General features: G+C 34.5%; 2 protein-coding genes across 7 annotated transcripts in view; one reads left to right on the top strand and one right to left on the bottom strand.

Annotated features, from left to right (window-relative positions):
• LOC101738865 (uncharacterized) overlaps positions 1-21,893 on the bottom strand; it is a 56,715-nt gene extending 34,822 nt beyond the window's left edge. For 2 of the 4 annotated variants that reach the window (XR_009974360.1, XM_004932848.5), the window contains exon 1: positions 1,511-2,108. Coding sequence is in view for 2 of the 4 variants with exons in the window: in XM_004932848.5 (XP_004932905.2) it covers positions 1,511-1,624 (114 nt within the window). In the remaining 2 variants the exon portion in view is untranslated. Of the gene's footprint in view, positions 1-1,510; positions 2,109-21,533 lie in introns of those variants that run through there. The other 2 variants (XR_009974361.1, XM_004932847.5) reach the window with 2 other exon arrangements.
• LOC101737606 (adenylate cyclase type 2) overlaps positions 1-26,119 on the top strand; it is a 240,287-nt gene that overhangs the window by 151,440 nt on the left and 62,728 nt on the right. The window lies entirely within an intron of this gene.

Raw genomic sequence — 26,119 nt, 5'->3', positions numbered from 1 at the left:
ATTTTTTCAATTTGGTCTTTATAATCTTGCTGTGTATTATTAGTGTCAGTATCTCGCGGTAAACTATTTAAATTGATTCTCTTGAGTACAAAAGGAGGTCAGATTGAATGTAGCTCACTCAAGTCACGTGTGAAATAAAGCTTAAAAGGTTTTTTTACGAGAATAAATCTATTGTGAAGGCTACACTTTATTATATATTTGTGTAGAGTTGAGTAGAGGCACTTAAGTAGAGTTAGCATGTTTTATTAAGGTTATGCTGTATTAGCTTTTAATAATGTATAAATAGGTTTTATCAATTATTCAAAATCACAACACAAAAAATGAACCGATAATGGGATATGTTACCGACCCGTAAATGTTGGTGCACCGATTTTTTTATTACAACCACGAAGCAGGTTTGAAGAGCAGTAAGATTAATGGAAGTGAGATTGTTTTATCTATGTTATTGTTCTAAATGAGGGAATGACTCAAGACCCTTCCAGTAATTAGCGGATGTCGGAATCTTTCACAGTCTTCTGAAGTTCAGCAGCGGTGTGATAATTGCGGTTTCTCTGACCTATGATTAGGTGATTCATGAGTTCATTTACTGTTAGTTAGTAAAAAAATACTTCACATAATTTTGAATACCACCATAACAAATGTTTTTAGGTATTTTTTATTAGTTCTGTGTTTCTTTTATGCTATGCGTTATTCAATTGAATTTGCATGGTACTTCATGTGTGATGTATGTTTATATTTTTATTGACATCTAGATTGTTGTTTGTTGATCGTTACATACAATTTCATACAGATGATTTATTACGTCTCAATAATATATTGGAAATTTTATATTGTTGAAGTGAAATTTACCCTAAATGTGGGTATTAAGTTTAAAGGTACAATAATATATATCCTGCTAAAACTGAAAGGCCACAAGGAATCCTTCCATCACAAGGAAAATAATCATAATGTACATGTTTTTAAAACCGAGCATTGACCCCAGCAGTGTCGAGGTGACCTTATAATAATATATATATATAGTTACAAACAAAACCTATAAGTTACTAGCTGACCTGGCAGAGCTCGTAGTGCGTCAATCGATAAATAAAATCCTAAATTTTTGTATAAAATACACTTAAAATAAAATTGTTGTTTTCATTTAATTCCGAGCATTTTCATATTTATCTACCTTTTAAACCTTCTCTGGACTTCCACAAAGAATTCAAGACCATAATTTTGGCCAAATCGGTCCAGCCGTTCTCGAGTTTTAGCGAGACTAATGAACAGCAATTCATTTTTATATATTAAGTTATTAATAGCAGTGTTTCTAATATAGATGCGAAGTTTAAAAGAATTACTTCTTCTTCTTGCCTCTATCCCACTACGTGGGATTGGCTCGGTATGTTCAATTTTTCCATTCAGACCTATACGTCATTTGTGCATTCAGACCCTCCTCTCACTCCATCCAAGTATCCTTGGGACGTGCCCTCCTCTTTTAAAACATACGGTCGATTATATTTGAGTCACTCACCGATCTTCTTAGAACAATCATTTTCGACTCGCGTCTAACATTTTGATAGTTCGACATCACGTTGCAAACGTCTTCATCATCCGAACAGCCGTAAAACACGATGTGACGCCTCATTTTCGTATGTCAAGAATAGTTTCAGGCAAAATATTATTTTTATAAAAAAAATAACTCGTAGCTATATTTATTGAAAATACAGTTTTCCGTGCATGAAAATTTTAATTAGACCGCCGGTATTATGTCGTTCGATTTGCAAATTAATTCGTTGTTTTCAATTAATTTTACCATGCAATTCAAACATCATCAAATGTTTTTATTACTTGATTCATAAGGGGTTAATAAATATATTTTGTCTAAGCGAATTGAATTCTTGAATTTCTTACAAAATAATTATATTTGAATACATTACATAAAATATAAGAATTTTGAATTTCAAATTTAAATTAGGAACGAACGATAGTAATTTGCTCAAACTGGTTTTAGCATATTTTGAATATTCAAAAAAATTTGAATGAAAATAAAATTTTAAAGTCACTTTAAAATTTAACAAATTTCACTATTATCATTGAATACGACTGCATCGATGGATTGGCAAGTAATGACTGCTGCCTCTAACAATTCTACTGTTTCCAGTTGCGAAGTTAAGTTTCTCATTGTAGCGAGACAATAGTGTTTTTTGTTTACGAAACAATCCCAATCTGTGTGTATATACGCATTGTCGACATCTACGAAAGCGTATTCTAAATAGATTTATAATATTTTTCAATAGTTTGAGCATTCCAAATTCAAATATTGAACTAATCCAAATAGCGTTAACAAAATAAAACAAAATTGAAATTTGTGTAAATGATACAAAGATTTTTTGAATTTCGAATAAATGTTTGAATAATAATGACCAGAAATGATGGGAGCTATTTTATATTGTGATATTAATTACCGATGTAGTTCACCCGGCCAACGTCATTACAATCATGAATGTTACGCACGTTCTAATTACATAATCATATCAGATGATGTTGAACTAGAATTTACTATTAATTTCGTTTCATTAACAAACTTTAGTGTTTAATTTTTTTTTAATTCTAATGCTGTATATCACGTTATAGTAGTTAAATATAAAGCGTAAAAAAACGTTTGGAAGATCATTTAAGTAATTTTTTAGTTTTGGATTTTTTCGGTACAGTGTACATACATTTTAATTTTTTTCTCCTACTTGATAGCCTTGAGAGGCTATTTCAGCTTCTCCTTGACGTGAAGGTGAGCTCACGGGGCTCAAACCGGGAGTGATGCTAACACTGGCCCTAGCAAGAGCAGTGCTCGCAGAATCTACCACCGGATCGGAAACGCGACCCACCGAGAAAATCCGGCGAAAAACTCACCGGGCTGTGTCTGTGGGTTAATCTCGATATTGCTGTCGCATGTCACTTCAGACAATTTTTATGTTTGATGTTATTTTCTGTTTCTATATATTATTAAATTAAGGTAGGTAATTAAAAAAATCTCAACAATCTTGTGAATTTTTGGAGGTAATTAAAGTACCTATTGAGTAAGTCTTTTGATGTCATTGGAGATAATTTCGAGTTACCTTCAACTTACTGTCCGCATAATTGTCTCGAGAGGCGGTTTCGCATGACCTCCTTAAAATGAAACATGATGCTTTACGACCTTCTTTAATCGCCAGGTAGTCAGAGACTTCGTCAAGACTAATAAAATCTAGTAAATATGTATACCGTACCTACATATTGCCATTTGTCACGGGCCTTTCTAATATTTACCTAATTGCCTTGTGTGGTAGGTTTAATTTTGTTTTGGCGGCCACTTCGTCTTGTTCTGTGGGTATCGCAAACGTTTTTTTTTATTGCCTCGATGGGTGGATGAGCTCACAGCCCACCTGGTATGAAGTAGAAACTGGAGCCCATAGACATCTACAACGTAAATGAGCCACCCATCTTGAGATATAAATTCTAACGTCTCAAGTATAGTTACAAAGGCTGCCCCACCCTTCAAACCGAAACGCATAACTGCTTCACGGCAGAAATAGGCAGCGTGGTGATACCTACCCTTGCGTACTCACAAGAGGTTCTACCACCAGTAATTACGCAAATTATAATTTTGCGGGTTTGATTTTTTTTTATTACACTATGTTATTCCTTCACCGTGGAAGTCAATCGTGAACATTTATTGGGTACGTATTTCATTAGAAAAATTGGTACCCGCCTGGGATTCGAACACCGGTGCATCGCTCAACACGAATGCACCGGACGTCTTATCCTTTAGGCCATGACGACCTATGCCACTGGCATTTCAAATATTTAATTGCCTTGTGTGGTAGGTTATTTTGTTTTGGCGGCCACTTCGTCTTATTCTGTCGGTATCGCAAACGTGACTACGAAATTTACCAGTGAATGAACAGCGACGTTGTTTAAGTATTTTAGTGTTAGTAAAACAATAAAGCAATTACCAATATCTCTGGTGTCAAGCAATCATCCGTACTAGATTGAACTGTGGGTCGGTTGTTATAAAACATACTTGAGAGGATGACCTGATACAAGATATCACATATCTTTAGTGATAATAAATATAAAATTTTCTATGTTTGTATACGTACATATCGACGCTTGAAAGGCAAACATGACTAAGCGATAATAACTGCTTTGTACATAAAAGATAGGTAATAACCATATTTAATGTGCAAAAAAATATATTTCTAGGTCTATTAAAATCATTTCAATCCTACAGCTACTAGCTAGATTCTACAACAGCTAGATTCGTTAAAATAAATTTTGTTTTCAGATATTTCAACTTTAAATTAGTCTACTGTAAAGTTCACGCATTGTCGCTTAGTCGCGTTTGCCTTTCAAGCGTCGATATAGATATGTAGTCAGTAATTCAATATAGCATTTTACGGAAGATAGCAAGCATACTGATCCCACAACTTTTTAACTATGGGACATCATCAGTTCAAAACACAATCATCAATTTAATGATCAAACGATCTACGTAAGTAATATAAATCTTAACATAAAGAATTCAAGACAACTTGTTAATTTGTCTTGACTTGTTTAATTGCCACAAAATCCTTTCCTTACACAGTTACCTGGAAGAGATCGCTTCACGCGACACGACTGCCCATTGTTTTGATAATTTCTTTAGTATTTATTCGTGTTTCAATTATGAGCTTTTCGGTTATATGATAGTCTGTCAAAAAGGTTACAACCTAAGAATCGGTATGTCGTAAAATATATGACGGATTATCGAGTATCGCTAATGTGGCAAGTCATTAAACTGTGCGCCTTATTTAAAATATTCATATTGGGTCATAAATTGCCGTAAGAAATGAATGGAAATAAACAAAGCTATTATATTACAAGTAAATAACGCAATTATCTAATACAATTCCTCGTACGAAGTCAAAACAAATTATGAAATATGGATTTGTAGATTTATGAATGTAGGTACAAGATAAACAAAATTATTTCATGCTGTATTCTTTAGCTGAGATAATATTATCATAAAATTTTTAATGTATATGGGTTACGTGACAATTACAAAGAAACGTTGTTGGGATTACGAAATATTAGGTAAAATGATCAACAACTTTTTTATCAATTCCAAATTGCCCTAGCCCATTTTTTCGGTCGGTGTTGTAAACGGTGTCTGTCTGTGAGAGAATCAATAATAGGGAGTGAGTAGCGGTTTTTTTTTAAGTATTAGATTTAATTCTTTGATAATCAATAATTCGCCATAAATATTTAAATCGATATGCAACGTATGTTATGCAATGAAGATATAAATTCTTAACATGTGACGGACTCTTACAAAACTCGATTTTACACTGACACCGTGTTGTTTGTCGTTCTCTCATACTTTCTATTATCTGTAGGGTTATCTCTGCCTATATCTTCTATATCATTTATAATTACTTTTTTTTTCTACCTATCCTGATAGCCTTGAGAGTCTATTTCAGCTTCTACTTGACGTGTAGGTGAGCTCACGGTTCTCAAACCGAGTGTGGCCCTAGCAAGAGCGGTGTTTCGCAGAATCTACTACCGGATCGGAAACGCGACCCACTGAGAAGATCCGGCAAGAAACTCAGTGGGCTTATAATTACGCATAGCATTCATCAACTCAGAGCCTAAAGCGGACGAGCCTAAAAACTTAAAAAAAATTGCCGGTTTTTGTCTTTAATGTTTCCAGCATCCCTAAGGAAGGATTTCGGGAATTTTCAGCCTTAAGGTAAAATATATAGGTAGAAATAAAAAGGAACTTGGAAACACGAAATGTTCAATTTAGGTTGGTGAATCTATGGTTCTAAGTTTATTTGAGAATTATATTTCTTAATATGTTTGCCTTATATGCGCTTCTAAACTATTCCTCAAATTACATAAGAACAATTTTGTATGTGTATAGTTTGTATGACTATTTTCGAAATAGTCTTTTCTTCGGCGGGCGGCAGCTTGGCTCTGTCCCTGGCATTGCTGAAGTCCATGGGCTACGGTAACCACTCACCATCAGGTGGGCCGTATGCTCGTCTGCATACAAGGGCAAAAAAAACAAAGATCGGCAGGATTGAATCGAGCCTCGTCATTGTCTTGCGACAGAAATGAAGATCATGTAGCTATTCTTCCGTACTTTTATACCATCAATGATAGATTAGGGTACAATTAAAGCCGTGGCTTAAGGAAGCGAGGCTCCAACACAATATTTTACATAATGATCAACTGAGATAGTAAACAAAAAGTAAAATAAAAACATGTGAATTCGCGAAGAATGCTGTCTCATTTTCTCGCAAGCGAAATCGTATAGATCTGTCTCTTTCTAGTGTAATTCATTGCTTCCCGTTTCAAACAACATCAGTAAATAATTTTTTTTATAAAAAAAAACAGAAATAAAAGCTACCGTGTCAATGACCTATAGTATCAGTCCTTATCACAAACAAGTAAATGTGCATTGGAATTTTATACACATATTATACATATTCACGTAATGTAGGTCACCGACTAAAGACGCTGATGATAATATGTTTTATATTCATTTAAAATATAATAATATGTACTTTATTATATTGTGGCATTATTTTGATATGAAATTTTACGTGCCGCTTACAGAAATTTATCTACGTCGGTTACTACGGTCATGTTTTACTGATTCTTGTAAATTGACTAACGGTAATATTAGTAACTATGTTATTATTTAATGTCCATTTTAATTCTGCCGTGAAGCAGTTTGAACGGAAAAAAATATACTATCAGAAAGAGACACGAGGGCTGTCTGTTGTCTGTGTGTATTGAATCGGTAAAGTTGTTTGTCGATGCAACAAAAACAAAACGTGAACGCTTTATCCTCCTTCAACTCGATTTTTACAAAATATGAACTATTAAGGGTTTCGATAGTTTGACTAAAACAAAAACAAATAAATAGAATATCTTTTCGATGTCTCCCACCCACCCTTCAAACCGAAGCACCTTATTGCTCCGCGGTATAAATAAGCAGAGTAGTGACCCGTGCAGGCTCCAAAGACGCCCTACCACACCAGTAAACAGTACTTAAATTATAATTTTGCAGGTTTCATATTTAATACACGGTATTATTCCTTGATCATGGAAATAGTTAATAACTGTGTGTATATACAAATTTCATTAAAAAAATTTGGTACCTGCCTGTGGGATTCGAACACCGGCACCGTCGCATCGCTCTTTAAAAGTACAACGGGCGTTTTATCATTCAGGCCACGAAGGCTTCGTAAACAATCTCACCTCTCACTTCCTACATCTTATCAATATAGGTTACACTACAATCAGAAGTTATCAGACAAACAAAACGACAGAAATTAAGGCGCATATGTATGTGATAACGCGATCAAATTAACGTATCGTTTATAATAAGAATTAATGAGACAGAGCTTATCACGGGAAATTTAAATCATTTCTCAAACCTATATTTATGGCGGCGGACGGATAAAGGTCCAACTCTTGTTACAAAAAAATATCACTATACTGTAGGCATGAAATACGTCTGCTCACATCGAAATACGCACAGAAATACGTAAGGATTGACTGATTAAGGCTCTGAACATATAAAAAGCATCAATATTTTTTTTTTAATAAATATTTACTAACAATCACACCACGTTAACTGGTCCCGTGCTAAGTTCGTAAAGAACTTGTGTTAGAGGTACCAGATAACGGAAATAAATGTAAGATTTTTATTATACACATACATATTATATATATAATATACATCCATAACCCTGGAAAAGACATTATGTATTTATCATACAAACATCTTCCCTTGGCGGGATTCGAACCCGCGACCCCCTTGTGTAGTGACCGTGTCACTTACCACTACACCAGACGGCCGTTGCTTTTTTGTCATCGAAGCGCACATGCATACCGGCTGAAACTATTTCAAATGTAAACACGATGACACAGTCATCCGGGATGAATCAGCCCGGGAGTCTGCTCCACATTCCACAAATACCCGCCGTCTGCTCAGCACATATGGAATGTACGCTTTGTTTAAATTCGGACGCATAATTTTGGCATATCAATTTTGTTGTCGTTTTTTTTTTCGCGCCAATAGAATTTTACTTTTAAACAGTGATAATAAAGTCTGGAAATCGGGAATCAGGAAAAAACAATGCTTTGATAAATGCAGTTTTAAGAGATTCCCTTACATGATTATACTAAATTCGAAAACGATTTACCTATGTCTATAAATATAAAAATGAATTGCTGTTCGTTAGTCTCGCTAAAACACGAGAACGGCTGAACCGATTTAGCTAATTTTGGTCTAGAATTATTTGTGGAAGTCCAAAAAAGGTTTAAAAGGTAGATAAATATGAAAATGCTCGGAGTTAAATAAAAATAACAATTTTGTTTTCCCTTTGAGGTGTCCCCCGTCGAACGGATTCCTTTTGTTTGTTTTAAGTTTATTTTATACAAAAGTTTAGGTCTTTTATTTATCGATTGAGGCACTATGAAGTCTGCCGGGTCAACTAGTATAAAATAAATATGTAATCTTCATTAAATATTTCGGTAGTCATAAAATGCGCGAGTCGTATTTTGGATTGAAATTTACAAAAAGTTTTGCACGACAATTTGTAAATTTTCTGCCTTTTCCGAAGTTGGTACACATATACATACCGTAGTCGCTCTGGACTATTCTAATAGCTTTTTATACTAAATATTTCATATACCTTACATATTTAAAAAAAAAACTCAACTACATGTATAAATAAAAAATATAGATTTGTTTATTTGTCTGTTGTATATTCGATTAATAATTTAGTGCTAATTTTGTTCTTATGGTATTTCAGGAAAGATGTCTGGCAGATTTCGTCTATGGTATAGTTTATATTTGGTTTCATATTTGGTGTAGTATGCTGTAGTCATAGCGAAACATCACTAGTAGCAATTGTGTATAGTCGTATATAAAAAAAAAAGATGTGTGGTGTCGTCGGACACCGGATAGGAACAAAGTTCCTTATTATAAAAATATTAATTTTAAGTTCTATTCGAGGTATAAAGAAAATAAAACTGGAGGTTTCGCAACAGCCCACGGTCATTCGGTAACGTGCGAGCTTATTGTGGTACACTTCAGTCACGGTGTATTGCGCAAACGAACGCTCTGAGATCGTAGTCAATGTATGATAAAAAAAGATTATTTTTTGTACGTTATTACAAAGTTAAGTCGTACACTGTGTGCCTTACTAATTCGTACGTTATTACAAAGTTAAGTCGTACACTGTGTGCATTACTAATAAGAATCTTACGTTACGGACGTTTTTTCCCAGTTAGAGTACCCCTCCGCATCGTCCCATAAGAAACTTCGTTCCAATAAAAAAAACTTTGACTATCGCGTTATTTTATTTGAATACCAAATCTCCACTCGAGCGGACCGGTATATTCGTTAATACAATTTTGAAATTCAAACCAGGCATAGACACGCACGCGTATTTGCATTCAAAGACATTTGTTTAGAAGATTTTATTCGCTTTTACGATCATTTACGACGCTCGCGTCCGGTTTAGAACGATTATATGTATAGAAAGGAAGGTGTTTCTAAAATATTACGTACTTATTTAATATTGATATGCCTTAAAAAGGTTGCTTCGTTATTTTGATCACGTGGACGCTTTCAACGAACCCTTTATCAAGAACCATTTATCAATTAAAAAAAAATATTTGGCCCTAAATTATCTATAGTCAAAAATTCCGTTGTTACTTTATCTCTCATCGGTTGCTTGAGAGAGTTTTCGTTATTGAATATTAGTGATTGTAATATTATATATTGACAATATTATGCTCGCGACCTTTACTTATGATATGTAATTCGAGTTATCAAGTCGGCTTACATAACCGTGTCATGTTACGTCAGTACGCTTACAGCGTTTATAATGTTGCTTATTGGACAGTTCTCTTACTAGCTAACAGTTAAATCAAAACATTTTTATGGAATTATTATCAAATCAAATCTTTTTTTTTTTATTCCATATAAATGGAAGTACATACTTGTCGAACGTCAAAAAGAACTAGTGCCAATTCACAAAAGCTTCTGTCCTGAGAAGAATTCGCAAGAAACTCAGCGGGTATGTCTTATTTTTTTTAAATATTAGATTAATTTTTTTTTAACATTCGATTTTTTTTAAAGACATATGAAAGACATACGATATGAAAGACAAAACGAGAATACGTATTAGTATTTAAAAAAAATATCGTAACACATTTTACGATCAAACTCGGCTATGCAAAAAGAAACAATAAACTCATAGAAAAACAAAGCTAACAAAAAATAAACATTGTTCTCGTTTCTAAATATGTGAAACTATAATAGAAAAATTTTTCAACACACATTTTTCAAGTTTTCTTTTGACCTCTTCCCAATTCATTACAGTAGTTTAATGGGAACATTGTCATTGACATTCCTAATACCGCTACTCTTCGATTTGCCCATATATATGCATTTAAGCATTTAAGCTCATGGGTGATGGTGGTCACGACCCTCAGACATGAGGAACACGACTCGAGGAGGAGGATGCATTTAAAGTTGTCAAAATCTAATTTAAAATGTGTTTTGACATTTCGTATAACCAACTTAGATGTTTCTTTGTCTTTAATTATACAGAGGCTAAGTCAATTGTTTTTTTTTGACGCTTTTTTGAAGCGTCTTGTAAATATTGAAGATATCTGAATTAGAGATAAAGAATTCAAATATTTATTAAATATTGAAAATGAGTCTGATTTGTAAATTTTTAATTCTTGGTCCAGAACGCATTAGCGTGTAGTTCTTTATCAACAGAACCCAAATAATGACGGAAGTACTAACATAGATAACACTGGTGCTGTTTGGTGACTATTTTAATCTACAAATAATTCTATATTCAAATATTATCTAGTCTAAAGTTTATACAAATGTTACTAATTCACTAAAAGAAATGAATGTTGATGTATATATTTTTTTGATTAGCTTAAAAGCTTACGATCCTCACCTCCTCCCAAATTCAATTCCACTGAGATACTCGGTCAAAGACCAACAATTTAGGCGAGTAATGTGCACGGTTCTACCTATCCAAATATATACCTAATAACCAAACATTCCATATCAAAGTGTATTTTACTCAGATAGGTCTTTACCGGCGCTTTTACCTCTATAACTTGAACACCGATTCGAAATGCATTTTCATCACTGTGAATAATCGTTAAAAAAACCCAGGCCTTGCTTTTTTCCAATACGGATGCTATGAGCGTTGTATGAACAACTCTGTACCTTGATTTACAATATTATTATTTAAATATAAAAAACAGCATGACTGAAAGTATGACAAGTCTAGATTACCGAGCAACGACCAAAGAGATCTGTTCATAATTTTTCGCGCGGTGCACAATTTGAAACACCGAAGGTTTTGTCATTTACATGCTCGCTGCAATATAATATGCATTCGGTATTAAGATTGTTTTATTTTTATAGAAAAGCACAGATCCAAAATAGCCCTGGGGTGGAATTTGGTGGGTACCTCTAAGTAAGTAGAGCATCATTATAAATCAGCTCTATGTTTCGTTAAGATTTGTGCCTGTTTCAAAAATACAGTTAGGATAGTGTATTCGAATTATAACTAAAATATCCCAGTCAAAGTTTTCAATATTACAAGCTCAAACTCGAAATTTTATTATTCTAACTTTACGCTCAGTAGATAATCACATTTATTAATTTCTCTAATATATTACAAATATATTTGCAACCATTTTAGTATAAGGTTCTTTTATTTATTTAAAATACTATCTGTGATTTGAGCACCGCAGAAAAGGCAAAAGTATCCATGATTTTTTGAAACTATTATTATTTGCAGAAGTTAATGGGTGTCAGAAATTTATGAATACGTTCATTGCGAGCGATCAAACATTATATCACAATATAGTTGTCAAGATATGACTAGACTGCGAATTAAATTGTCAACGCGACACAATATTAGCAGTCGTTATCAAAACACACCTATTAAATTGACCTAGTGACTTTCTTTGTGAAGTTACATGTAATTTAGCGCGCATTATTCTGAAAGTAATTATTGTTATCTTTAATTCTATTCGACGATTTTTTTTTTAAATTCAGGACTTTAAGTCATTTAGCCTGATCATTGTAATTACAAAGTTTTTAATTAGGTTAAAAAGTAAACTTGATGGTACGTCGACCATGAACCTGTCGATGTTTACCTGAATAACGCAATTATTATTATTATTCAAGTTGTCCTTAACGAAAATTAACGTATGTTTTACAATTGGAGCATTGAGAGCGACATTTTCAATGTTTCAGTTTTGGCGGGAGTTCCTTATACCACAGACTATATCAGTATATGCAGATAACGTTGCCGATGGCAGTAGGTATGTCCACCCACAATCTGTCACATAAGATTAAATTATTGAGTCGTAAAATGCAATTTCACATTGTCTGTTTGGTACTAATAATAATTTTATATAAAGTACAGAATTTAGCTTGATATTAAAATAATAATAATAATAATAAGCATTTGTATATTAATAATAAATATTAAATTATTGGAGCCCATGGACAGTTTGGATTCCGCAACAAATATGTTAAATAATTATTTGAATATGATAAAAGTAGTTTGTGATGTGTTAGTGTATTGATTAAACATTTACATACAACAACACATTTTTAAACGCAACCACAAAACACTTTTAAACAATTCACAAAAATTTATATTTGCTCGAGCAATCTTACTTAGTTTAAAGTTATTTGAGGTGTACACGCTTAAATTCAGAAAAAGTCCATATTAGTATTGAGAAACTAAAACAAAGTTGTGATGTCTTAATAAACTTTTCAAGAAGACAATACTTTTCCTGTAGGTTATTGACTTTAAAGATATTACGGATTTATTTCCCTTCCTTATTGGCAGAGGTAAGTTCAAAGACACGATAAGGCTCAGCGGAGCATACACAGTGTTATTTACTTAATAAACGTGACAAATTCGTTAAGCTCTTTGTATGATATTCCATTGTGATAATATTTGAAAAAAAAAAAGAAAGGATAATTTCTAGATAGTTCTCGCTACAATGATGTTCAAACGAATAAAATCTAAATATTATTTGTTAAATATGGACGTTGTGCGTAAATTTTGATTGCCTATTTTTTCCTAATATATTCTAATATCTATAATCTATAATGTAAAAAAAAGATTGCTAAATCTTGATGGTTTAAATCAACGGAGATGGAGAATTCGATGGAAATTCCACGAATTAATACACTTTCAAATCAAAACAGAAAACTAGTTAACCGTTGTCAAATGCGTCGGTCAAAACAAACAATTAAAACATCACAAGATCAAATCAAAACAGAAAACTAGTTAGCAGTTGTCAATTGCGTCAGGCAAAACAAATAATTAAAACATCACAAAAACACAAAAGGATACATGAACGAAAAACAGTCGAAAATTAAAAATACAATTATTAAATTATGTTTCTAATGATTTATGTTTGTGTGCCATTGACCGGACTCGCAATCGCAATGGTCATTCGACGAGCAAAAGCATCTCTTGACCCAAAAAGGCTTGCAGTATAAAGAATGTTGGTCACAAGTCTATTATTTGAGCAACGGTTATGTTAGCGTTACTTATCCGTGTTCAATGCCACAAACTAAGGTCGTCTATGATGAAATATTCAAACCAGGAAAACGTTGTCTTAATTTGAATAACGGAGACGTGTGTCGTCAGAGCTGGCTTTGTTGTCGGGGCTCTTTGTTCGGGTTCTGTTTACAGATTACGATGAAAGGGATAAAAAGATAAATTATCGAGTGTTTTTTAAGTGAAACTTCTTTATCGACGTAGGGAGGAAAAAACGTATGTAACGTTTTTCGGTTACGCGCCATCTTAATTTCTTTCGTTACGCGCCATGTTTATTTTATTTATATTTAGTTTGTTATCAACAGATGTCGCTGCACGTAAATTCAACAATTCCTGAATCGCGGTGACGAGATGTTACACAGTTGATAGTCGTTCTCGTATTTCTCTTACTAAATCATACCTACCTGGCGTCGGGATACTATGATCATGCAGGCGGTTCCCCCGGGGTGCGACTGCTCCATTGCACTGCGGAGTGGTTGCCCCTTGCAATTGTTTTTATATATTATAAGTTTCACTTCTATCGTGTGTGACTTGCACACACACACATTTTCTTTTTAACTCCGAAACCTTTTTAGTGTCTTCATGTTGGAGTCAGCTGTTTGCTGCATTCTGTGCCATGGATAGATGAGTCCCTATTCGCGTACGTACTGTCGTTAGTCTTATTTGTGGCGCCAAGCAATTATAAATTGAAGGGTTCTTTCGACTACGTTGAAGTAAGCTACGAAGTAATACTTAATTTTTCATTTTCACTCTCTGTCTTGATCCTTATTTAGATCTCACAAGTGCGCTTTTTTTATTCATCGTATATAAATTTTCTAAATCCGTAACGTCGTCTAGCTAACAATACCACGCAAGTCGACATTATTTTATTTATACAAGAGACAAAAAAAATTATTTTCTGAAATGAAATAGGTAAACGATGCGTTATACATATTAATTAGCTCTTTGTGAATGCATCATGCATTCCTGATAAAATCTTTAGTTGATTTTTTTCTCTGCGTTAAAAAAGAGAAGAAAATTTGACTTACGCTTTTATTAGTTAGGCAGCAATAATCATCTCAATCCTCTAGGGTACGTATTACTTTGAGAATGACCATCAAAAGTAGTTTGTGCAATACAGAAGAAATTGTGTAAAAATTTTAATACAATAATACTACTATGTGAATCTACATTGCATTGGACATGGTGCCGAAAAAAATAATTGCTTTACAAAATTTTATTCTTATAAACTTCGTCCAGTAATCGAAATTCGACCTCAGCATTTGGATTTGTTTTACGTATTACATTTCGTCCACGCGCTTGGTGTTGACATTTCAAATAAACATTTTTTTAGGTAGTAGGTACTTCAGTGGCCACGAAACAAAAAAAAAATCAAACAAAAAGGAAAAATGGGTTGAAATACAGAGGAGACAATTTGTAATTAACTGTTTTGTTTTTGTCTCTTCATAAAAATGTACTTTGTTCTGTGAACATTCGGATGTTGGCACAGTAAATTAGAAACATTTTTTATTTTTTCTAAATGAAAATACGGAGAATTTTTCCTTTGTTGTTAGAAGTTGTTAACAAATTTTCGAAGTTGTCCCTTTTTTAACAGTAGCGCTGTTTTTTTTTAGAGAATAAAGGATTACTCTTTCCGGTGGACTTTTCAGGTCAGGTAGCCAGCTCCGTAAGCATTGTACATACGTTGTTGTGTTCATGGCATTAACTATGTCCACGGGCGCTTGTAAACTTACAATTTGCTGTGTTTTTCCTACCTAAGCTGATATTATAGCCTTAAGAAGCTATGTCAGCGTAACCCTAACGTGTAGGTGAGCTCTTGGGGCTCAAACCAGGAAGCGTTTCTTACACTGGCCCTAGCAAGAGCAGTACTTTGCAGAATCAACTTACTATGAGATGTGGCTGTTATTTGACGCGCGTAAACGATTTCTATGACTATCGAAGCTTATTGCTGCTATACATTTATGTACCAAAACAAAAAATCAAAATTTAATTGGGACCAAATTTAAATTTTGAAGACACTTCAGAGCCGTATTTAAATTACAAAAATGTTGAGCAACTTTATAACTCACGTGCATAATATATTTCAATAACATTTAAAAAGTAATGTAAAGTAAAAAAAACAAAAAAACAAAACAATCAAGTGACGCATTTTGCACTGCTGCCATATGTAGGTAACAGTATTATTCACACACCACAAAAACATCGAAATGAACCTTAAGATCAATTACACTTACGCCCTATTCGAATCACGTGGCCTTTGTTAACGACATTGGAATTAAGTACTCAAATATTTCGAAAACGTCATAAGACCCTTTTTTACTAGAGTTAGGCATCGGATTGAATCTAATTAGCTCCGTCCTGCGTGAGTACGTGACAGGTGGCGAGTAGAAGCCTTGCACAACCAGTTTCTCAGTTGAGTGAACAAACACGACAACCGGAATGCTGTTAAGTTCATTGCACAAACTTCACGCACCCAGTTTTTGTGACTGAGGATCTCATCGACTCTAGTAGAACACGTGATAGTTCGTGATCGTTAGTTTGCATTTAAATTCCATTAGATTTAGAAGATTCGAAGTATTTTTTTTCTTTCAATGTATAAATAGCATTCAATAGAAATATGAATGGAGTTTTTATTTATTATTATTTTACTCAAAGCTGCATACTTGCTGTCTGTATGTCCATCAACTAACGTTTACCGTTTTGTAAAATTATACTCATAGGTATATTTAATATGATCATTATCATCATCATAGACTTTTCAGACCAGTCGCGGTTATGTCGAATAGAATCCTTTTTTATTATAGCTTATATTATGTTAATGATTTGATAGAACTTTCGATATCAAGTCCTTCTACAAGTACTACTACCTAAACAATGATGCCTGTGATTCTCGTAAAAATCGACAGAATAAAACTAAATGTTTTTTTTAGGGGAAAACAAATAGTAATGGTTGGTCAGATTGGTATATGTGCTTACCTAAACACTATCGCTGTCTTTATTTTTTTTACCACAATTCCGTTACAGCTCTAAGATATAATACACTTAGTTAATGTAGCTACTAATGAAACAACCTTAGAGCCTTTTGCATCTAAACGACTCGTCGTCATTCAACTTGTTACAGTTATGAGCGAAACTTTGGATCAGATGATATCCCAGCCTAATTTGACCTAATTTAGTTCCTGTCAAAAATTAACTTATCTAGTAAGTACTAAACGTCAGTTTGACTTACTCAGAAGCCAATAAATATGATTTTTCAAAAGGGTAATGATTTGTATAACGGAAACAAAAATACAATATAGGCATTGTTACTACCATATACTATTTCACTAATAATTAAAACAAGCAATTCATAAGATGAACATAAAATGAGATCTACGAAGCACGTCTTTTTCTCGATGTAAAATTCAGGTAGAAATAAGGAAATTGTATATTTTTTTTGATTAAAAACCAATGTTTGTACCGCGTGCGTGTGAAAACAAATTAAGGTTTTTATGTTTTTATAACGTCATTATCCATCTACAGATTACATACGTCATTTAGCATACGCAAATAGACCTAATATGGTTACGTGTGGGCAAATAAGTTTTTTTATTTTTTTTTATTGCTTAGATGGGTGGACGAGCTCACAGCCCACCTGGTGTTAAGTGGTTACTGGAGCCCATAGACATCTACAACGTAAATGCGTCACCCACCTTGAAATATAAGTTCTAAGGTCTCAAGTACAGTTACAACGGCTACCCCACCCTTCAAACCGAAACGCATTACTGCTTCACGGCAGAAATAGGTAAGGTGGTGGTACCCACCCGCGCGGACTCACAAGAGGTCCTCCCATCAGTAATTACGCAAATTATAATTTTTGCGGACTTCATTTTTATTACACGATGTTATTCCTTCACCGTGAAAGTCGATCGTGAGCATTTGTTGAGTACGTATTTCATTAGAAAAATTGGTACCCGCCTGAGATTCGAACATCGGTGCATCGCTCAACACGAATGCGCCGGACATCTTATCTGTTAGGCCACGACGACTTCGATTAAGCCGATTTCGAATTAAGCCTGCGTAACAATTTCTAGAAATGGATTATTAGGCTTATTAATAATTTTCGTTTAGATTGACGTTATCTACATTTCTATTTACTTTACTGAATTATTTTTACTAATTATTTACTTTAAAATATTTATTATTAATTACTTTACTGAATGAATGAGCCGAGAACAAAATCAGTCCAAATTAGTTACTGGAACCTGCAGACATCGGAAGGTGAATGCCCGTATATATTAAGAAATAAGGTCCTCAATTTTATAGTATAGCGAAGGTCTACCTTTCAAAACGGAACGCATTACTGCTTTGCGGCAGAAGTTGATAGGGTGGTGGAATTAACGTGTGCGGGCTCACAAGACGACCTTTTCCAACAACTTTTACTATCCATACCATTTATTATTAAGGCATACAGATTTATTTACAATACGTGTCTCTTGCAACCACCAACCGCATAACGACCAATTTTCATTGACATTTATTTGTGTTTAATCAAAATGGATCGTTGACCTGTTGACTGATATTACTATCGCTATCGGATGCATAATGTTCACAACGGTCTGACAGATTTATATTAAACGATCCTCTGATTTCTACATCGGTAATTATTAAATAATTAATAAAATCTGACTTCTGGTTACGAAAATAATTACCCCGCCGGTGTACGTGTTAAATAATGTACAACTTAAAAACGTATCAAATTCACCACATACAACAGAGACATTAATATATTGACCATGAATTCTGTTATTAAAACCGAAACTTATTCGAAGAACAAGTTACACATGACCTGTTTACCATCGAGAACCAGTAATTATGACTAAATTAAGCCTGGTAAAAAAAAAACTTATATAATACGCCTATTGAATTGTAAAGCATTTATAAAAAACTTAAATCTATTTGATTTGACGGCATAATCTTTATTTACATCGTTGTTTATCCGGCTGTTATATAACACCTCTGATCGATTTAAGCCTTGTTCGGACTAAGCGAGTATTTTAGTCGAGTGCCGAGTAATTTAGTGGCTAAATGTGTCTGAACACCAAAAATTTAGTCGAGTAGGTTAGTAAATCATTTAGTCAAGTCAATCCATTTTGTTCTGTTTTTTCGGGCGGGTACCGAGTAGTTTAGTCACTCAATTACTCGGTACTCGACTAAAATACTCGCCTAGTCCGAACAGGGCTTTAGTGCTTGTACACAAAACTGCGATGCGACGTCACATAGTAAAAATCTACGAGCTCCCAGGACGCACCGAAAGAACTTGCGAATTGATTCGCATCGCGCATCCCAGCGATGTTAAAGGATTGTGGAATTGAAAGTCAATTGTGGAAAGGAAAATCCTTGCCGCACGAAATCGTATTTCAGCAATTCGTGTTGCAGTTATCTGCGTTGCAAATTCGCATCGCCCCGATGCTTACTGGTGGTAGGACCTCTTGTGAGTCCGCACGGGTAGGTACCACCACCCCGCCTATTTCTGCAGTGAAGCAGTAATGCGTTTCGGTTTGAAGGGTAGGGTAGCCGTTGTAACTATACTGAGACCTGAGAATTTATATCTCAAGGTGGGTGGCGCATTTACATTGTAGATGTCTATGGGCTCCAGTAACCACTTAACACCAGGTGGGCTGTGAGCTCGTCCAGCAATCTAAGCAATAAAAAAAAAATGCGCAGTTTTGTGTACAAACCCTTATAAAGATGAAATCGTATAGCTCAACCTCAAGAAACTGGTGTTTTTGTTGGAACTTCGGTATCGAGTTGACACGGTGTTCAAAAACATAGATCTCCATTTTAGCTCTAGCGAGTTCAAATATTATATCACCGAAGCTAACCAGATTAATTCTCCTTTAATAATTTCCATGAAGAATTTTTTATCGATCTATCCATTGTTATGATGTACTAATATGAAGAGGTGCTTGAACTTGAACGAACTCAACTTGAAGTAGTATTCTTACATTATACGTACTACAATATTTTATTGTACATGTGTAGTATACACTATGTATAATAGTGACAAAAGTGCATTGTTTTATAAGATTTAATAAGACGGCTTATGTTAGACTAAGACTATGTATAATACTTTTTGGTCGGGTGTTTTGTGAGCTATGACAGTTAGAGCTATGGGCCTATTTCAGCGTCATGTATTCCAACTCAATTATATAGACACTAGTTCCATTTCATGCCTCAAAGTAGTTTACGGAACACACGTCATGATGTCAATGGCTTAGCATCGGTTTGCTTAGTGCTAGTTTTTTAACGTTCTCGATAGCGTAAAAGTTAACTTTAATTTGTATGGAGTTGGAAAGTTTGCCTACGTTTGCCGCTAGGGGCGCTGTTCCAACTGTATACAAATTTGAGTTAACTTTTACGCTATCGAGAACGTTAAAAAACTCACACTAAGTTCACAGGTGTAAAGTGAATTCGTTCACCCGTGAGTGCAATAAAAATATGTAGATAATATACAAAATGTTTCCTTTCAATTCCCTTTTGTTATGTTTCTGAATTGTTTGTACATTATAAATAAAAAAAATTGTACACAATAGAAATGGATCTTCATAAGCCACACAATATTCACGTTATTGTCTGAGCAACTAAGCTGTGTAGATTTTTGTATGACGAATAACTTTCCTTTAATTGCAATTATCTTGAGTCATCCGAAATGAGTCAACTGGAATTTTAGTTTATTCTCTTCACAGTATTTTAGATTAGTTTTTTCTCCTTATTGTTATTCATTGTTATGTGAATACTCTTATATTGAAGCATCAAAATACAAATTTATCGTATCCTCTTAATTTAAATAAATATTACTATATTTTGTTGACAGATATAACGGCTAGTGTATTTATTAATTGACCCAACATCTTTGATAATGTACAACTGTTTTAAAATTAAAAGATCGTGTTATATAAGTGAAAATATTAAATATGTACAAATTTATTTCAGTAAAAGTATTCCAGATACTAATAATAAATTTGAAAATTTTTAACCGTTCACGCATAAGTCTAAAAGGTTCAATACAAAACAACTTCTTTCATAGTTCACAGAATTAATCGAGCTAATAATGTTTATTTTCCTCAAAATGCGTAACGGTGATTCATTTCAGAGTACACACTTACCTACATGTTCATGGTATAATTTTATTTTACTCGAGAAGCACAATAAATCACAAATGATAAGAATATTTTTTTATCGCTCTGTTTATATTTTACAGAGCTGAGATATTATTTTTAGTGACCGGTCAGAGTATAAGCACAATATATAATATAGTATATAACCTGATATACTATAGAATTTAATATAGAGTAGATGAAAGTATTCGAAGCTTGTGTATTTCATTCTTTCCTACTGTTAACGACACCATTAAATGGAATAATAATAATTAACTAATCTCAATTCCGAGATTAATATTTGTGTGTTCGTAATTTAGTTCTCTTATTATTAAGTTCATGCCTAACGTTTTAATTAGTAAAATAGCTGCGGATTCCTCAAATCGAGGTCTAATAAATGCGTTAGAAGTTCTATTGCGTGATACGTGATATTAATTTAAAAATTTCACCCATATTAACGTTCGGTGAAATCGTTATTTAAATACGTGAAAAGAATGTTTAGGCGACGTCCGATTATAAAATTGGGTCGATTTCATAAATAGAAAACGAGATTTCATTGTTCTAATCGATTAGATTTTTATGATTAGTGCGAGCGCGTATTCTGGTAACAATTATCGACACGTTTTTCACTTTCTCGTAAAAAGAGAGCTAGTTACTTACAAACAACATGCAATCAATAAAAAAAAAAAATACAGATCTAAATTTTGAATTACTTTTTTTCTATTTAAAAAAAAATAAAATATTAACATACCAGTCCTTGTATTCTCGGAAACATTGTCAACAAAAATACTTCACTGAACACCGAAACAAAATAATCATTCACTTGAGAACACGTTTTATGTAAACACATACACTTGCATCACAAATAGGGGAACTGTCATTTTATTATGAAATAACTCGCAACTGTACAAGGCTTAGTTCGATACGTGCGCTTGCGTCGGCCTGACAGAGTCTTGTGAGGTTGTGGCGACGGCGCATCGCTCTGAGGGACCTACATACGCCTGAATTATGGTGATTCACCTACCTGAGTGGGCGTCAGGGGGTATGCCTTCGTATCTTTACTTATCAGCTCTGTCTACGCCGTACTAGTTAATTAGGTTTCGATATACCATTTAATTAGGTGCTCGCTTATTTTTGCCGCGAAGCTAACACTTTTTTACTTTCAGCTTTTACTGGTGGTAGGACCTCTTATGAGTCCGCGCGGGTAGGTACCGCTGCCTTGCCTATTTCTGCCGTGAAGCAGTAATGCGTTTCGGTTCGAAGGGTAGGGCAGCCGTTGTAACTATACTGAGATCTTAGAACTTATATCTCAAGGTGGGTGGCGTACTTACGTTGTAGATGTCCATGGGCTCCAGTAACCACTTAACACCAGGTGGGCTGTGAGCTCGTCCACCCATCTAAGCAATAAAAAAAAACTAATTCGAGCTTGAATAGCTCGTTTTTAGCACCGTTTCCTTAATTGAAACTTTATGATTCAAGCTGAGCTGCATCACCCACATTACTAGCATTCAGTTCGTTTACCTAACTACTTAAAAAAAAAGCATTCAAATAATTAAACATTCACAGCGTAAGCACCAAGTTTTTTTCCTTAACTGTAAATTAATATTCTGATTTTCACTAAATCATCATTAATAATGATGTAACTGAGAGAAAGTTTTATGAAATTATTATATTAGTATCGGCCTGGCGATTTTGTGTTATCAATAAAACGCAACTTGATAAGATTTGTATTGTTTACAATTTGTCGATAAACAAGCTATTCGTTTACCTTGTATTGTGAAAGTTTGGTTTAATTAATTTAGGTAATTGAAACTTCTCTTGTGTTCCAATTTTGATTTTTGGAACGAAGTTCCTTACGGCAGGCTTGTAGGAGATAGGGATTTTGCTGCGCGACCGAACTGAAAAAAATGTGCGTTGTGAAAGGGGGCTAGACGGAAAAATTTCATACGAAAAGTTGTCACGACACTTTTTAGATCCGTCATTCTGACCAATCAACGTGTAGGCGCTTATCGCGTGACATTGCTCGTATCCGATTGGTCCGCGTAATGAGTACAGTTTCTCGAGATAGCGTTTCAACAATAGTAATTTAGTTCATAGTATTGTTTTTTTTTTCTTCATAATGCCGTAATTTATTATTATAACTTAAAAAAAATTACAATTCCTTCACTAATTAATCGAAAGGAACTTCGTTCCATCCGGGTGTCCCTTGACACCTCTGAAGTTATTTTTTATTTTTTATATGGAACTTCGCTCCTTTCCGGTGTCCCACGACACCACACATCTTTTTTTCTCAGTCGCATGCACTCTTGGCAGAGTGGTCGTGGTCATCACTTCGGGTGGTGGTGCGCTTCACCAGACGTCGCCATTCCTCGCGTACCGCAGTCCTTCTTGTGCACTCGTTAACGGGACCGTTTAGAGCCGCCTTTATTTGGTCGGCAATTTTGATAGCGGCATTGAATTTTCTGATGTCTTAGCTCTATCTATGCTTCAGCCCACAGACGTTCACTGCTGGACGTAGACTCCCTGAAACCTCACCACAACGATCGCTCCGATGCTGTCTGCATCCGGCGATTTTTTTTAGCCACTGCCTATCGTAGCCAACCGTTGCCTACAGTGTGATTCCGGCGACCTTATATGGATCATCAGTCCACCTTGAGGGAGGCCTACCCACTCTATATTTACTTAAAGTTACGGCTGTCAGCACGCTTGCAGCAAAAAATCTTGATCAGGTCTAAATGTTTAAAATTCTGTGGCTTCACATACGTATTAATGTATGTTTTGCGAAACCGTTAACTAACTTGAGGTCTTCGCTCGATAATATATTATATTGCGTTGCAAGAAAGAGTTTAATGTACCATTTGCAATTCTGTCAGAACTTATGAAAGTATATAAATATATTTTTATCGTATTAAGTTCTGCTATCGATAAGTTTTTCCTGCTTGTGATTGTACGATAACACCATACAATTGGAATCGTATGGTTCATCGTTCGTTCTGTGTGCTTAGTGCGAGTTTTTTAAAGTTCTCGATATCGTAAAAGTTAACTCAAATTTGTATGCAATTGGAACAGCGCCCCTAGCGGCAAACGTAGGCAAACGTTCCAACTCCATACAAATATTTGTTAACTTTTACGCTATCGAGAACTTTAAAAAACCGACACTAAGCACACATGTCATGATATATGACCTCATTTATGTTCAATGTAATCTCCGCATGATTTGTTTCCAATCAATTTACAAATATAAATCAACATAATGTTTTATTTCAACTTAAATCGCTGTTCGTTGTCATAATAATATATTATTCGCCTATTATATTATGTATTAGTCATATCGTATTTTTGGTTTTTTTATCGTGCAAAAGAAACTTAACGTCATTTTATCTTTTTTCACTAGAATACCATCTATGAGGAAACTATGTATTACGTTGATTTTGTTATTGAGGCTTTTTTGATTGCATAGATGTGTACACATGGTTACGGCCCATCTAGTGTAAAGTGGTTATCGAAGCCCATGGACAACATCATTTGAATGTTTATATTGTTCTTATGAGAACAAAGAGCATACGGGGCCATTTGGTTTTAAGTGATTACATTGTTTTGATTCCAGCGCTAGTCTGCCTTCTAAGATAAAATTAAATGACTATTGGTAGCGCGCAATGTATTCGCATGAGTAGATCATACCACAATCTTACTTAATCAACCGATGAAGAATTACCTATGCGTTTTGCATTCAACGGTGGCAAATTAAACAATACTTTTCAGACTTAGACCTCATATCCAAAAAATAACGTGGTGATGCCCATGGGCTCCATTAACAACTAAACAACTGGTAGATTTCACAATCCAATTTGAATTCTTGAGTAATAAATAAATCTCTGACTATAACAATTTATTGTTTTACTACATAGACGGTGAAAATGGTCACAATCGCTCCGATGTTAGGTACTTACTGGAACTCTTAGACATCAAAATGTCAATGCGTAAACCTACCTTTGAGACATGAGAACTGTCACTCGATTAATGTACAGTATATGCCAGTTTCTTTCGATTCAGAACACATGACTGCTTAGAAATAAAAAGGAGCCGGGTACCTATCTGGGTGGGCTGATAGTTTGGAGATACACCGCTCAATTCTTCTTCCTCCAAGTCGTACACTCTTGACAGAGTGGTCGAGGTCATGCATCAGTCGAAACCTGCGATACCGATGCTCTCGCGATGCGACGCCATGTGGCACGATGTTTCGCAGAGTTATAGCAATAATTTATGTTGAAGTGAGTCACATATTTTGTGATCATTCAATTTATGTATATTATATGCCAGTTACTTTAGATCCGGGATACGTGAATACTTAAAAATAGAAAAAAGCCAGTTACCCACCTGCATCTGTGCGGGCTGATAGTTTCGCATACCAATGGCCCTAAATTTATTATTATTTCCTTGAGTGCGATTGTTACTATTTCTGCCGTGAAGCAGTAATGCGTTTCGGTTTGAAGGGTCGGACAGCCGTTGTAACTATACTTGAGACCAGAACTTATATCTCAAGGTGGGTGGCGCATTTGCGTCGTAGATGTCTAGAGGCTCCAGTAACCACTTAACACCAGGTGGGCTGTGAGCTCGTCCATCCATCTAAGCAAGAAAAAAAAGTCTTATCGAGTCAAATACTTACGAAAACATCAATTAAACGTCTAATTATGAAAAACTCGTAGTATCCATTCAATTGGCAATATAATTAGTATTCTTTTGTAAAAGCCGGTTTACAATTAAATATTTGTTCTTGTGTTTGAATAACATGGACGTACATTGGCTTGAATGTATGTTACAAATAAAGGCACTTTATTTGCGAAAATAATAACTTTTATAAACATTATATTATCAGAGAATATATTGTGATCGTATAATAAATGTTTAAAATATTTTTTTATATTTTTATGTTTACTTTACAGACAACCGATTTTTTTTAGCGGTAGGCAGTTCTTAATGGTGGTAGGACCTCTTGTGAGTCCGCATATTCCAATATATTTTTTTACTATGCCTTTTACCACGACGAGTGGTTTGGTCTTGCCGTGACCCGATTTTCGAAAATCAGTTCTTTTGGATTATCATCTTTTATTTGGTGTTAAGATGAGTTGTTGGAAGCCTGCACGGGTAAGTACTAACACCCTACGTATTTTTTCCGAAGCTATCATACGTTCCGTTTTGAAATGTGGCGCAGCAGATAAGCAATCCAACTGAGATTTAGGGTTACTAATCTCAAAAGTAGATTCAATATCGTCTCGCTACGAAGACTATTTCGCCATTTTGAGTAAATCCGAATTCTAAATACGGGAATTGCACGAC

The sequence above is a fragment of the Bombyx mori genome, chromosome 11 (genome assembly GCF_030269925.1).
Source record: "Bombyx mori chromosome 11, ASM3026992v2".
NCBI classification, from domain to species: domain Eukaryota; kingdom Metazoa; phylum Arthropoda; class Insecta; order Lepidoptera; family Bombycidae; genus Bombyx; species Bombyx mori.
This window is presented reverse-complemented; position numbering and strand designations above follow the sequence as displayed.